We start from the raw sequence: 16,954 nt of genomic DNA on the forward strand, positions 1-16,954 counted from the left end.
CGCGTGTTCCATGTTTTACCCGACACAAACCTCTGCTTCCTGCATGCTCCGTGCCTATTCAGTTGAGAAATATATTGTCCCTTCTGCGTGATATGCTTCTTTCTTTTACTTTATTTTTACTTTGCTTCTTTCTCTTTCTTTTTAAACAGGCAAAAAGGATAAATTTAATAATAAAGGTATAAGCAAGCTATGCCAAAGAAAATATGAGACGTACGTTATCCTCTTTTGTTTAGAAAATAATTTACTCTCTCAATCAATCAAAATGTAATATACATAGATAAACATTAAATGTAAAATAAATAAATAGATTTTTTTTTTAAAATAAAAGAGTTAATATTTTTTTTTTATCAAAAAGGAGTTAATCTTAATTTTTTTTAAGGAGAATAAATCTTAATCATAAAGTAACTTTTAATATTTATAATTTTTATTTAATTATATTAAGGTGTTCAATCTTAATTAATTTGCACTACAATACTTATAACAAATAAAATTTTACAGCAAATTTTCTTCATCTGGATGTCCTTAAATTCATCACTTACATTCATAAAATTTCTTCCATTCTAAAACCCCGAACTTGAGAACAAAAACATCTCTTTCATTCAAATTTCTTCTTCTTTATTCTTCCATATTGATCAATTCTTGTTTCTTTTTCATTCTTCTTTCCATTTTGATTGTTCAATTTTGTCGTTCCAAACTACCGCAGTTTCCAATTATAGTGAGAATTGTCGTTGTTTCTAGAACCGCGTCAGGTATCGTGACTTTTTTTATTTAAGCAGCCAACCTAATAAAATCTGCTAACACGTATAGACCTGCCTCACTATCAGCCAAAGCCTTTAAGTCCAAACAAAAGAACAAAAGCTTCATCACATAACCATTTCACCGACAACCGAAAAAAATGCTAACAAACTCCCACAACGTCACAGCGGCAACACCTGCTAGCAGTCCTCAAAGTACAACAAATGACTTACTCAATTGTTATAATTAACTACCTCACAACCAAAAAAAAAATCAAATCAAAAAGAAAAATCAAATCACCATACTTGACGTGGTACTGGAAATAACGACAATTCTCACGATATTTGGAATCAAACAAACGACGACGATTATCACGAAAATTAAAAAAATATGGCAGTTTGGAACGACAAAATTGAACAATCAAAATGGGAAGAAGAAATTTTATGAATGTAACTGATAAATTTAAGGACATTCAGATGAAAGAAATTTGATGTGAAATTTTAATTGTTCTAAGTCAGTCATGTAGTGTAAATTAATTAGGATTGAACACCTAAATATAATTAAGTCAAGATTGCATTAGGGGTCCTTTATCTTATTTATTTGTAACACTTTGATCATTTATCTTTATTTTTTTCTGTTTAGATCTTTTACATATAAATCTTTTTTCTCATTTTTTTATTAAAAAATACATAATTTTATTTTTAAAAATATATTTTTATTAAAAATGAAAAAAAAAATCCAGAAATATGATGAAGATGTTCATCATCTGCATCTTCTTCCTTTGAATCTTCATCATCTTCTTTATATAAAAAAAAAATAAAAAAAAATGTACTAAAATATATCTCCAAATATCGTGAATTAATGTTATATTCACCTCAAATCTTCTTTTAAACACAAAATTCAAAACCTTAATTTCACAAATGTTGCAAGGCGGATGGTGGAGGCTTAGTCACCGCAGAAGGGTTAGACTATACAAAAGTTAAGATTGTTCTGGAAACAACAAAATTGATGTGCAAAGCTGCTCTCAATTTTGGGGTTATTTTTATGCCGGGTTTGAATATTGAGTTTTAGAAAATAATAATAATAATATACGGTGTGACAATTTATATAACTAAATCTTTTTTTTTTGTGATGAAACTAAATCTCTTTCTCCATAGGGTTTTGATTTTTGTGTTTAAAAGAAAATTTGAGGTGATCATAACATTAATTCATGATATTTGGAGATATATTTGTGTAGAAATTTTTTTATTCAATGAAGATGATGAACATCTTCATCATAATTCTTGATTTTTTCATTTGTAATAAAAATATATTTAAAAAAATAACATTATGTAGTTTTTTAATAAAAAAAATGAGATAAAGGATGTATATGTGCTTTTATGAGAGATAAAAGACCTAAACGGAAAAAAATAAAGATAATGGACTAAAGTTTTACAAATAAATAAGATAAAAGACCTCTGATGTAATTATGTCTATAATTTAATAAAAATTAAAAGTATTAAAAGTTACCTTATGATTAAAATTGATATTTTTTTTAGAAAAAATTGACTCATTTATGACATTTAATGCTGACAATGTATATTATATTTTGATTGGTTGATATCATGAAGGGGTAAATACCCTCTAAACAATAGAGGGTAATCTAAAAAAAACCCAAAGAAAAAGGTTAATACACCACTAATCACCAATACAAAACATAGACACCAATAACTATTGTGATAAAAAAATATTCTCTTTTTTTATCGAACAAAAAAACAACAGAGATAAGGAAAACAAAAGAATTAGAATATATAATAGAAATATGAGAGAAAAAAATTGTATAACAAAAATAAATATTTAACCTTATTTAATATATAACAAAAATTTATTGTGATTTTTTGCTTATTTATTTAATTTTAGGATTCAATAACTTTCTTGTTATTAAGAAATTCTTGATTTTAAAGTTTAATTCCTACAAAAATTTTGTTAAATTTATTTTGACAAACTTAAGATATTTAGATGGTAATCAAATTTTTTTGGATCTTACTGACCAATATTCTTCGGACACTAATTAAAAAATTCAATTGAAGTTTTTAGTTTTGTCCCATAAATTGTTATTTTGATCTAATAATTCTAACATTCTCCAAAAAAAATTAGCAAAGTAATGACTGGGAAAGGGTAGTTGCAGCAGAGTAATCAGCGAGCGCTGACCTGTAACTTGCGAAGAAATCAAGAAAGTTACTTTTCAACAAGAGAGAAGTGGATCAAGAAATCACGGATCTACTCCTGTTGTCCTACCAATTCTCAATCTCCGTACGTATAGTGACTAATCTGCTTCAAAGCCATGTGCTGGAGTGACTCACAAGACTTTAATACTATGCTAAACAGAGATTTTTTGTTTTACTACTTTAAATTGCTTTTGACTACGAGGACTACCTAGATTAACCCATGTATCATTATTTCTTTCTAACAGAGAAAAAAGGATAACCGATGATGCTTTGCTTAAAATTTTATCAAAAAGAAGTAAAATTACTATCATAATTTTCTTTCATTTTTTTGAGTAAGGGCATTAGATATTTAGATTAAATATAGAATGGTCCCATTCCAATTCATTATGAATCCATGTGATGTGAGAACTGAGGGGAGATGACAGAGGAGAGAAATGGCCACCTTTTTCAGTATCCGCATGCATACGGAAAAGTACTACGGCTGCGTTGCACAACAAACTTTATGAATGTTTCTTGTAAAAAAAAACTTTATCAATGTTTTTTATTGGATTTGAAAGAAGATTAAATTTAATTTCGCTAAGATTTCATGAACTGTTTCAGAATTTTTTAAATTATTTTTAAATGAATAAAGTTATAATTTCATCCCAAAATTGATTTATTTATATCTATTTATCTATAAAGAAAATAGTACATCATTTTAATGCATTGCTTTTCTTCTAATTATATCAAATATTTAAAATATCGCCACTATAGATGTTCTTATATTTTTTTAACAAACAAAAATGGATTATTTTAACATTGTTATAGCAATCCTCTCAGCATAAGGTGTACCGAAAAGACTACTAAAAAAGAACAAGCATTTCAGTTAAAAATATAACAAGAGGTCAGTCAATGCCTAAACACGACAAATGGCTCAACCACCACAAATGGTCACCAAAAACAAAAACAGTCTTATTGGCCTTCAGCCACCACAAAGAATAATATTTTACTTTGTCTAGCAGTAGAGGCATGGAACATTCTTTATGATTAAATAATCTATTATTTCTTTCGTTCCAAAAGACCCAAAAAGTAAGCAACCAAACAAGATGCAAAAAAGACCTTCGCAATTCCAAGCCACCTGTGGAATAAGTAAACTGAACAAAGTGACTCAAAATATCACAATGGTCAAAGCCAATCCAATGCCGCAAAAGAGTCCACAACGAACCAAAAATAGTGCAAGACACGAACAAGTGTCGAGCATCCTCAAGAAAAATAGCAACCTGACACACACTGGCCGTCTCTGCATCAAGGACGCCGCGACTCGCTAAATTTGATTTAGTAGGAAGACGATCCTGAAGCAACCGCCAGGCGAAAATAGACACCTTAAGCGGTACCTGTTTATGCCAAATCAAGTCAACGCCCTTGCTATCCTGATGTATCTCCTTATCGGTGAGCATATCATACACACCACGAACAAAATACCCTTCGGAGGGGTCTGGATGCCATTGCCACACATCATAAGAAAGAGGCTGCAAAGAAACATCAGCAAGTAATAACCTACACTCCTCTAGAAGCTCTTCCTTCCAAACCCACAAATCCCTACGCCACTGTCAAGCCTCCCCCCTTCCCCCCAACCTTGATCAAACACGTCTTTAACAGTTATTGATTTATTCAATGCTAAATCATATAACCTGCCAAAGCAAACCCTGAAAGGGGCATCACCAAACCACCGGTCATGCCAAAATAACGTGTACGCTCCATCACCCACAAGCCTCGCCATACAACCCTCAAACCATCCATCACTGCCCCCACCTATCCCATCCATAATCTTCACAATCTCATTCCACCACGTAGAACCACTCCGGCCCCCATCTTTCAACCTCCCGTCCTCCTCACCATATCTAGCCACCAACACTTATATTGTACAGCGTTTTCTTTTGAGAACATATTTTACAATTTTATTTTTTGAATAAGCATATTTTATGATGTTATTAAGTACACTTGAATAATATAGAATTATAGGGTGAAACAAAATTGTTTCAGATACCTAATGAATCATAATTATACTCCTCTTTCGCCAATTACGCTCAATCGCTTTAAAAATTACTATATAAAAATTTACTTTAATATGTTGCGTTAATTTAAAAATTACCGTCTAAAAATTATAGTGTGAATCATAACTAAAACCATGATATTGAAAAAATAAACACATAAAAAATTAAATGCATAAATAAAAAAAGATAAAATATTTAATGATATAATCCACAAGTCCTAACTCAACCGGTAAAATGCCGAAATTGTTAGGTCGGATGCCATGATTGGGGTTCGAACCTCGGTACCTCCACTTATGTGTATGAGTTTATAATGACTTTATCATTTCGTCTATCTATAAAAAAAAAAAAAAATTAATGATATAGATGCCCCAAATCCAAGCTAACATCATATAACTGATAAAACCGACAGCATTACTAAAGGTATTGAAAAACATATTTATTTTTCATTATGAAATGTTTTATAAAAAGTTAACATATGTTATACATGATAAACAATCATATAATACTTCAATCACACTTAATTTATTTTAGAAAAACATGTTATATATTCCGTAATTTAAAAACGAAAAGTAAACTCTCCCTTCCTCTCCCAAACCCTCAATCTAAACACACCCAAAAAGTTTTCTAAATATTTAGATTCTAAATCCAAACTTTTCTTAAAATTTAGATTCAAATTGATATAACCAAACTAACATGATACTACCAATCTCGTTAAAAAAAAAAAACTACTAATCATTTCCTTATTAACAATAAAAAATTAAAAAAACAAAAAAAACATTTAACTTAAGATCGAGGGAGTAATTCATTATGAATTATCCAAAAGTCATAGTGGCAGCATTCCCTAACTTCCACCCTATATAGTCTCACAAAACTAACACACATATTTCCCAAACCTCTCCAAATTTTAGTTGTTGCTAAAGCAACCACCTTAACACGAGGAATAGTAGAGAATCCACATTTATAATTGAGAAATGACATATGTATAACCATTCTTGTACAGTTTTTGTATAACTTTCTTTCTCATACTTACGTTATCTTTTTATTCTTCTCTCTCTCTCTCTATTGTTTTTAACCAATGAGAAGAGAGAACAACAAGGTTGTCTCAAAAGTTGTACCAAAATAGTTGTTCAAATATCATTATTCTTTATAATTTGATCTCACTACATGCACCGACAAATCTTGATTTCAGTTAAAAAGATCCCTATCCGCTTTCATCATAGCAACATTGTTAACATCCTCCGTTGATCGCAAACTCAAACCACCTTATCCATGGAATTGCACATTGGGGTGGAAAAAAAATACTGAATCGAACCAAACAAAAAAATCGAAAAATATTTAATTGTTTTGAAACTGAACTAAAACAGTTCGGTTTGGAACAACTTGTTTCAGAACAATTCGGTTCGGAATGCAAACAGTTTGATTCTGTTCGAAATGCAAATAGTTCAGTTCGGTTTAGTTATTTTAAAATTAGCAAACAGATTAATTTGGTTCGGTTCAATTTTGATCCCAAACCGAACCATGCCCACCCCTAATTTACGCATTCCTTCCCAATACATTAAGGCTTTGTTTGCGAGTTTGTAGGGAAAGAGAGATGAGGGTTTTGGAAAAAAAGGAAGATGTAAGTGAAAGAAATAGATGACATTAGGAAGCGAGGGCATTGGAGGGTGATTTTTCTTCATAATACAAAATTTTCCTCATTTTGGGAATTAAAAAGTTGTATTGTAGGATGGTTTTATATGAATTCTTTCAAAAAAATGTGAAAAATTTCTCAATTTTCCTTTATATTTCCAACCCTCCAAAACCCTCTTTCTCCTCCCATCCATTCTCCTCCACACTCCCAAACAAAAAAATCTAAGTGAATTTTCTTTTGATCACCAATATCATCCCATAAGAAACTTCAACACTTTTTATCCACCTCATCATAAATATTCTTAAAAGAAATAATCTGAATACATAAAATTGCTCATAAGAGCTTGAATCTCCATATGAAAGACAAAGTTTCGACTTTCCAATTACTTAGGTATTGATCCACTTTGTCAAGAATGAACTATAATGAATTCTTTTTATTCTCATTCAAATTGGCCTTAACTGCCGAAGTGTATTTTTGCTTTTGATTATCATACATGTTGGCTTAATCCTTTATTATGTTTGGCTTGATCTCTTGTTATATTTTTGTTAGAATTTGTAATTCTTTTTCAGCCTTTTATGTTTCAGATATTTGTGATTATTGTTAAACCGTCGTTGTTATCCTCTGACACATGTTAGTAGAATGTTTTGCTTTTATTAATATACTTCATTTTGACTTCTCAAAAAAAAAATACACATCTTTCTATTCTAAAATTATTAGTTTTGATTTGTAAACAACTTCTAAAGGGCATTCACTAACATTTTTCTTATTTTATTATTATGTCACCGCTATTTCATCTATACTTATATGTATTCCCTGATTAATTGTGACCATGAAGACAACGACTTGTATGAGAGGGTGCCATCAAATGTCAATCTGACGCATTCAAGATCATTATCAACGATAGATTAATGAGAAATGATATTTGTACAATTAAATTTTGACAACTTTTAAGACAACTTTCTCTCTCATACTTATATGAGTTGTACAAATATCACTCCTCTAAAAGAGAAATAATATTTAAACAACATTTTTTAACAATTTTTATGATAACTTTCTCTCTGATACTCACATTGTTCTTCTACATTCTCTCTATTACTTTAATTTTCGTGCCACTATCTAAATCCATTTATATAATTTAGTTGTATAAAAAGTTGTCACAATAAAGAGTTGTTCAAATAACATTGCTCAATTTAAAATATCATAGTGCAATGACGAACTCGGAGAGTATACATCAGAGATATTTTAAGGTTATATTTTTTTTTTTCGAGGGGAAGTTGCAACTTATCTAATTTTTATTTGCTACACATCAAATTGGGAGATATACAATGCTAAAAAATATATCAGGCGACTTAAAGTCAACCAATTTTTATATGATCGAAATTGTTTAACTCAACATTCATTTCTTTAATTATATTTCATACTTATCTATTAAGCTTGTCTTTATCATGGTGATTAAATCCCATTCAACTCATGTACAGCATGAAACAACAAGTCATAATAGCTTTGTTAGTTCATTTATGCAATAAAATTATTTTGGCATGCGAGAAAGAAAAAAACAATGCAAAACCAAACATATGCTTAATTGAACCTGTCTGTTTATGTCCCTCGGTCTTTTTTTTCTTTTTATAAACGAATCTGCGCATTTAGCTAAATTAATACTTAAAGTCGATTATAATATTTACTCTATCCATTGACGGAACTTTATACCATTTTGTGGGAGCACTAAAACAAATTAAAATACTTTTAAAGGTATTGCAATTTGCCGTAAAAAAATGGTATTAAAATATGGTGGTTAATATCCTTGTTTTGTACAAAGAAAAACAAAGGTATATTTCGAATTTATTTATTAATCAATATTATTTTTTATATTGATAGTGTATTTGTTTTTTTTTAATTTAAAAATCATTATCTTTCACAATAAACTTCTATTTTTTTATTTCTTTATATAAGTTTCTTAAGAAAGAATGTGTTTGTTTGGCAATAAAGAAAGACCCTTTCAAGTTTATACAAAAACAATTTTAAAAATACCCTATCTCCATGATTTTTTAGTTGTCAATATTCTACAAAAACTTGCTACTATTTACATGTTTTTAAGATTAAAATTCAATGCAATATTAATTATTATTTTATCAAAGATACACTAAACTATTCATTGTAGAGGAAAAATATACATAGACTTGACTTTGTTTGAGAGTTTGAAGGGGAAGGGAATGGAGGGTTTTGGGGAGTTGAAAATATATATAAAAATAAAAAAATCTTTCACATTCTTCGAAAGAACAAATTTTTAGAGAATAATAAATTCTCTGAGTAGGGAGTACTAGCAAGAGCAACTCCAATGCATGTTCTACACTATGTTTTTAAGACATAAGAACAAAGAATTTTGTTCTAGGCATTGGAGGAGAATGACATGGAAGTACGGGTTGGAGAACTGTTCTTCCAGAGGAACAAGTTCTTGCACTATTGTGTCAGAGAAAATAAAAGCAAGGAGAGAGAAGAGGGAAGGAAATGAATATATAATATGTGAAGTTTATGGTGGATCCCATATAAATCAAACTACAAACTTAAATGTATTGTAGTAAAAATGATAAAAGTTCTTGAATTCTATGTGACCTACAAAAATTACCTTGAGAATATTAATATTGTTCTATCGCTGGGGATGCTCCAAGTAACTTGAAACTACAACTAAAAGTAACGCAAAGGAGTATGTATATGGAAAAGGACGGAGAATTGTACATGGACGGTGTTGAAGTGGACAAGTCATATTCCCAAGATGGGATTTCACGACTTCTGCTAAAAGATAGCGTTTCTTTTCTTGTTTAGAGGGTTAGTCATTTATCTTGTTCATTGTCCATTACAACATTATTTTTGTAAAGAGAAAAATGCTCATATATTCATTTATTATTTTTAACTTTATATGAATATAATGCAACTCAGTAGAATTATAGTGAAGATGTTGGTTTAAAACTTAGACAATGTTAGCCAGTGTCTCTAGATTATTAGTTAACACCAAATAAAGTAAGTTTTTTTTTAAAAGCAATATAATTATTACTTAATAAAAAATGATAGTTTATATTTCTAAGACAAAAATTTTATTGATAGATTCTTTAATTAGTGCTCCGGGAGCACCGGTTAACAAAACCCTTAAAACTTTAATAGGTACTAATTTCTAAGTTTTAGTTCGATTCTATAAATTTTGATGAACTAATTTGACATTTAACAGAAAAATATATGAGTGTAATGTTTTGAGCGATTATTAAAAAATAAATAAGTTATAAATATAATTTGTTGCCAAAAAATTGTTGATAGCATGTTTTATTAAGTTCATATTATCATTACCATAACCAAAATTAGACTGGATGTCTGATTTAAAAAGAATAATTAAATATTATTTTATCGCATTCTCATTAATTAATTATTAACCAAAAGATGACTATTTTTAGGGTAGTGTTAACTTGTGCCCTTAGGACATATGTTAAGAAATTAAAAAAAAATTATTTTTTTAAACTTTGTGCATTCAATTCATTAAAACATTAAAGATTAAATTTAATGCAGATATTCAATTACATTATTTCTACATTTAGCTTCTAAACAATTTAATGCAGATATTCCAATAAATTATTTCTACATTTAGCTTTTAAACTTATGCCTTAAGGCAGAAGTTAACATTTCTCTTATTTTTAATAAGGGTCATGCTAACCGGTGCCCCAGGGCACCGGTTAAGCATACAAAAAAAGGAAATTCTTATTATAAAATGAAGTTTTGTTGACTTATTTATGGATTAATTAAACAATTTTCAATGCAATAATTAACATATAATTTACCTTTTCATTATCCTTAACAAGTGCTCCGGAGGCACCACTTAGCATTTCCCTTTTAATAAAGGTAAGCAATTTGCATGATTGATCAAAGCCACGTTTGGATTTGTATAAAGCATACCCCGTACGTTATTCTCCATTCCCAAACAGTATATACTCGCAATCGCAACTTGTTCATAATAGTAATCATTAATCGTAAATTATGAATTAGAAAAAAGAATCAAGAACTAATCTAAATTTATACAAGCAATAATTACAGGTCCCACAACGATGACATAAAAAATGTCATGGACGTAATTCCGAATCAGAATTGTGTCACAATCCATGCCACTATTTTGCAACAAAATTGTCAAGAGCCAAAGAAAAGAACGAGAATCTGATCACAAATTCATCACCCGCACTTATGTAGGAAAATTTCATTTTAATTTGGAGAGAAAAGCATATCACTGTTTTTTTTTTTTTTTAAACAATAAATATCAATGGAATCTCTCAAGGCAAAATTGACACGTGCCCAACAATTTTCTGTCATAACAAAACAAAACGGACAAAATAATAGCGGTGATTTTGTTAACATCTGTGGAATCTAATCTAAGGTTTGAGAGTAAAGTTAAATAGGCCAGGGAAATATGTAATTAGAAATATTAGAAAAATAACAAAAAGGCGAGATTCCTTTTGCTAAAATTCTACCTGATGAAAATCTACATAGATTATTATATTTATGTGACTACTATGTATTTATGTTATATAGAGTACAAGAATATATATTGATAATGAGCCCTGTTGTGTAACTTTTAAAAAATTAAGTACCACTAGTTGCTCAAAGATTATATAGGTTAGCTTAGCCTCATGAGTTCATTTCGGTTCGATCACCTACTGAGATAAACATCTTACTCTTTTAATTTCAAAACACAATTTTGGTTAGAGAATGAAGTACCTCGGATTATTTTAACCATTAACTTGTACATAGGCGATTTTAAACATTTGAGATTAGTCATCAATAATGACACTAAAAACTTTGTATTGATAATATGATAACAAAAAAAAACATTGAATAAAAGTTGATTGATTGATACCATGAATTCAATAATTTTATTGTTAATATTAGACCTCTTTATCAATGCACTTCTTATCTAAAATATGTTAACGTCATATTGTAGATAAGTTTTGATTGTGAAACATTCAAAATATGAAGCTCCTCAAGAGTCATGACTCATTTCTATTGATTGTGTACTAAAATAAGTCTTCTAGTTCAAAAACCATGTTAGGTTAGGTGAGAATGGTTAGATTAAGCTAGGTTATGCTTGAAAGAAAGAAAAAACTCGATTTTGCACTATAACACATCCGTAGACTTTTTTACCTTTCACGGTACAACTCATTATCATGCTTAGAAACTTTTTAATAAATTATCTTCGTATTAATAGAGCAAAATTTTGTATAGGTTTATATGTTTTTTCCAAACAAAAAATAATTAATAATGAAAGATACGATACAAATGTTAATGTGATGACAAATTTAAAAGACATGATAATTATAAGGGTGACAGCTAGAATGTCCATAAAAGAATAATAGCTTAATCATTCTTCAAAGGGAGTGATCAACTACAAGAACTTCAATCATAATAATCTCTATACAAAGACTCTTGTAAACTGAATTGAACTCAAATATTATCATGGCCAACCAAAGCATAACTGTGATATGAAGAAGAGCATATATCGGCCTGATTTGTTATCAAATCACATCTAATAATAAATAATACAATAAAAATTAAAACTTGTTGATACTCTCTCCTGCTTTCAAATGTTCCCAACGGAAAACATGATCTTTTGTTGCCACTACGAGGCAGCATGGTATGTATATATCATTAAATGATTGGAATTAATGATCCCTGCACTCAATGTAGCTAAAGCCATTGGATAGAGATCAGATCAATTGGTTCACATGGTAACAACTTTGACAAGTTGAGAATTTAAAATTTCCAACCATCAATGGCAAAGATGATTTACTGCGGCCACTGTTCCAACAGCATCTACTATTCTATTCTACTAGCTTGTTACTCTAAGAAAGCAAAATGGCAGATAATAATAATAATAAATATTAATATTAAGAAGAATAAATAAATTGATAATGTTATTATAAGAAGGAAAAACACATTGAATCCTAAAAATTAAAAAAAAAACACAACACAGATCTAGAGTATGAATGAACAATAATAAAATTTGTCATTGATCATTAAAATTCGATCATCCTTAAATAGCAGAAAAATATTGGGTATCAATCATAACAAATAGCAAAAGATAACCCAAACTAGAAATCAAAGCTTAAGGACAAGTTCACCAACATCTCAATTGAAATCCATCACTCACTGTATGGATGGGATTCAAGGACGATTAGAACCAAAATAAAAATAAAAATAAAAATAAAAGCTCATGTTCATGTACAAAAAGTCAAGATTCTAAACAAAAGCTCTCTCCAACAAAGGAGCCAAAACGACGACGTTTTCCTTTTCCTTGCAAGACTCTAACAAAGTCACCTCAGAGAGCATCTTCACAAACTCCTCCAAAGACAGCTTCCCGTACTTATGTTCATTCTTATGAAGCCGTTTGACGATTTCCGTGAAAAAATTCACGTGGCAAGGAAGAACCAAACCGCCGTTACCTCGTAAACCAAACTCTTCTTCGGTTACATCGAGAAGACCAGCGAAGACAGGAAAGTTGAGGAATCGAGCGGGGATAGCAAAACGGTGTCGTTCCGATCCGACGTAAACGAAAACAAAACCTGAAGGTGGTTGTCTTCGAGGATTGACACATGGTTCGGTGGTTGTTTCGGAACGAAGAGAACAACGTCGGAGGCTGATTTGTTTCCACCGTGTCATGAGTTGTTTCAACCGCACGATTTGACGAATCTTGTCGACTTTTTTCATCGTACCAGCCATTGAAACTTGAAACTTTGAAAGGGAAGAGAATAAGGGTTTGTGATTTTGAGCGTTACGATATGAGAAAGATGGTTTTGGTTGTGGTTTGGTTTTTTGAGTTAAATAAATAGTGAATTTATTGGGTTTGGGCTCTGGAGAATCACTGTGTTTCTGTTTGTTCTTTTTTCTACCGATTCTTTTGGTGGGGGTATAATAGGAAATTACAAAGTAAAGGAGCGTGGAAAAATTAAAATCCTAATCAAATCACTTCACTGTCCCATTCATTACTCTTTCTTTATTCAATTTTATCTCTACTTTATTTAAAGATAAATGATATATGTACATCTACTTTTTGACAACTTTCTCTCTCATACTCGCATTATATTATTAATCTCTCTTTCTTCTTTTTTCTCTCTCTATTGTTTTGGACCAATAGAAAGGGAGTGAATAAAAGTTGTCATCAAAGTTGTTGTACAAATATCATAACTCTTATTTAAAAATCACTTCAATTACATTTACTTGGAAGTTTGTTATCGCAATTTTCTATTTTTTGTTTCATACGGTTACTTCCCTATTTTTGAGTAAACTATACTTAACAAATTGCCAAGTAGTATATTGAAATCCTATAATGATTAAGATTTGGTAAAAAGATTGGTGTAAAAGAAAAGGATTTGGTTAAAAAAATAAAAAATCCTAATTTTTTTTTGGAGAGAACCTAATTTTAAGATTAATAATTAGTTGAAGAAAGAATATATATTTACTATCAATATTACTTACACAAGAATAGGAGGCAAGCGGACAACAAGTTATACCGTTAGACCTTTTTGGATGACAAAATTAATCCTCGTAAACACAACATTCATGAACCTAGAAGACATAATATTGCTATGCATAACCCTTTAGACTCTATGCGGAGTTTTTGTTTTTTTAATGTAGACGACCAAAAGGTGACTATTACCATTATAAAACTTACACAAAAAAGAAAGAGTAGTGATATTTAAACAACCATTTTTGACAACTATCATGACAAATTTTTTCCCTCTCTTTATATTGGTCTAAAACAAATTAGAGAAAAAAAGGAAGATAGAAAATAAAAATATAATGTAAGTATGAAAGAGGGGTTGTCAAAAAAATATCACATAATGATTGTACAAATATCATTTCTCTAAGCAACAATAAAGCTAATTAAACGAAGTGGTCAAACATGTCGGGGTGAGACCCAAGTGTCCAACGATTCACTCCTTATTGTTCATATTTTTGGTTATGTGAATTGGTTTAGTTTGTTCTTAATATAATTCGGTTCGTTTGGAGTGACTCGCTTTGACTTTATTCAATAGTTTGTTAGCGCCTAAGGCAGTGGAGCACATTGGTGCTTGTATGTTCTTGATGTAGGAATGAGGTGATTCCTAATAAATACATAAAGAGTACAACAAAGATATTATTTTTCTTTGTTATTGTTTTTAAACGACATAAAATTAAAGGTTAATAGTCAATTTAATCCTTAAATATGTAGTGAGTAGTCACAATAGTTCTTTAATGTATAAAATTTTTAAAATAATTTTTGATTGTGCAATCCATTAGTCAAAGTTGTCTTTGATATTAAAATGTTTCATCAATATTGTCATATTAGTCATTCAATATACTTACTTATTGTCACATCAGTCCTTATAAGCACTTACTTATTGTCATTTTAATCCTTATATGAAAAGAATTATTGTGAGCATTGAAAGGTTATTTGAGCGTCAAATACTATTTTGACTACGAGAGTGCATAATCAAAGACTATTTTAAAATCTTAATACATTAAGAGACTATTCTGACTACTTATGACACATTCATGGATCAAAGTGACTATTATCCATAAAATTAAAGAAAATAATGTAAGCGATGAAAGTGAACCAAATAAAAGAAAAGAAAAGAATCTTTTTAGTTTATTTAAGGGGGGATATGAATCTTTTTAGTATTTTGGGAATATCTAATTGAAAAATAAAACAAAATAAAAAAGGAAATATTTTTTGTAATTTTTTTAATATTTGATAACAAATATAAAATAAAAACAAATCTTTTTAGATTTTTTTTTAACAAAAACAAAACCAATAAAAAACAAAGATATGACTAAAAAGAAAATATAAAGTACGAACAAATCTTTTTAGAATTTTTTAGAACATAAACAAAACAAATAAAAAAACAACGATATATGACTAAAAAGTAAAGCTAATTTTTTTTTTGTGTAAAAATATAATTAAAACTAAATTAAATAACAATAAAATACTTGAGTCCCTAAAAAACAATAAAATATTTGGAGTTTTAGAGAGTTTAATGATGGTGGGTCGACAGTTCAAAACAACTTTACATACACATCCGATCAAAACGTTCAAAACTACCATATAAATTAAAAACATTAGTTAATAACAATTCTAAATATTTTAATTGATTGTGCGTGCAAAATTATTTTGAATTCTCAATCCACCATCATTAAACTTTTCAGAATATACGAAGCCAAAAAAATAAGGAACAGACTATGCTAGATCTTTTTATTGTTTTCGAAATATTTGTTTTTTTTTTCTTTTTGCTGAGCGTGCGTGTGTATATAAAATAGATTGAATACAAAATAAAATAAATTCAAAGTAAGAACTTAAATTGCCTCGTTGAAATTATTTCAGGAAGCGGTGCCAAAAAACTTGATGGTCATTTAGACGGTATACTAAATTGTCGTCATGTAATTATATTTATATAAGTTTGTTTTCGTATGGATTGTGAAAATTCTACTTAACAATATCAGCTGTAACTATCCTTAAAAAAAAAGTCAGCTGTAACAAGGATGCATAAATTGGGGGGGATGCACATGGTAAAGTTTGGATTACCTATATGATAAGGTGGTTTTCATTTCACTACTCAGTAATTATGTCCAATATCTACGATTGCCTACTTAGTTTTAAGACATTTGAACAAAATAGCTAGGTCAATAATTAGGTTGCTTGTACTTTTTTCCAGGTTATACTTATAACCCTCTAATTTTTATTTTTTTTAAGACATAAAAATGGAATATATTAATCCTCTAATTTCTTAAGTGAGTTTGTATCTTTTGAAGGTTTAAATGGCCATCAAACTCTTGTCACTAGATTGTAATAGATTATCACTAAACTATAATAGTGTGAACAGTTATAACTAGGGATAATCTCCCAGCTACGGCCTAGGGTTAATAGTCAATGAGATCAAACCATTTTATTTTTTTTGGTTTGATGTCATCATTTTATGAACATTTACAAACACACCAAAATCATTAAGAACAAGGTATAATTGAATAAAATAAAATAAAACAATTATATTTAAATATACTCACAAATTACATGGTTAAAGCAATTTCAAAGAAGATTATCTACTTAACATAATCAAAGTGAAATTAGCTATACGTAAAGAGAAGAACAAATAACACAAAAAGAAATTAAAATAACTATGAAAAGAAATTTTGTGTGACATGAAGCCAACAAGGTCGTCTCCTTTCTATCGTTTGATCGGTTGACTAAAAGTCCATTAGAATTCACGATTCATAACTTTAGTAACTGACGTGCGCGATGCACAGTTCCTAGCGCATGGCGTGTCTCAGGCAATGACGGGATATTT

General features: G+C 29.5%; 1 protein-coding gene across 1 annotated transcript; it reads right to left on the reverse strand.

Annotated features, from left to right (window-relative positions):
- Positions 1-12,872: 12,872 nt before the first annotated feature.
- LOC11435627 (auxin-induced protein 6B) lies at positions 12,873-13,352 on the reverse strand. The gene has a single exon (XM_003630577.4). It carries the CDS (start codon positions 13,350-13,352, stop codon positions 12,873-12,875), a length of 480 nt encoding a protein of 159 aa, XP_003630625.1.
- Between the last annotated feature and the right edge of the window lie 3,602 nt (positions 13,353-16,954).

This window comes from Medicago truncatula, chromosome 8, assembly GCF_003473485.1.
Source record: "Medicago truncatula cultivar Jemalong A17 chromosome 8, MtrunA17r5.0-ANR, whole genome shotgun sequence".
In the NCBI taxonomy this organism is placed as follows: Eukaryota; Viridiplantae; Streptophyta; class Magnoliopsida; order Fabales; family Fabaceae; genus Medicago; species Medicago truncatula.

Excerpts from the sequence above, each read along its gene's own strand:
- LOC11435627 (XM_003630577.4), bottom strand. The coding sequence starts at position 13,352 with ATGGCTGGTACGATGAAAAAAGTCGACAAGATTCGTCAAATCGTGCGG.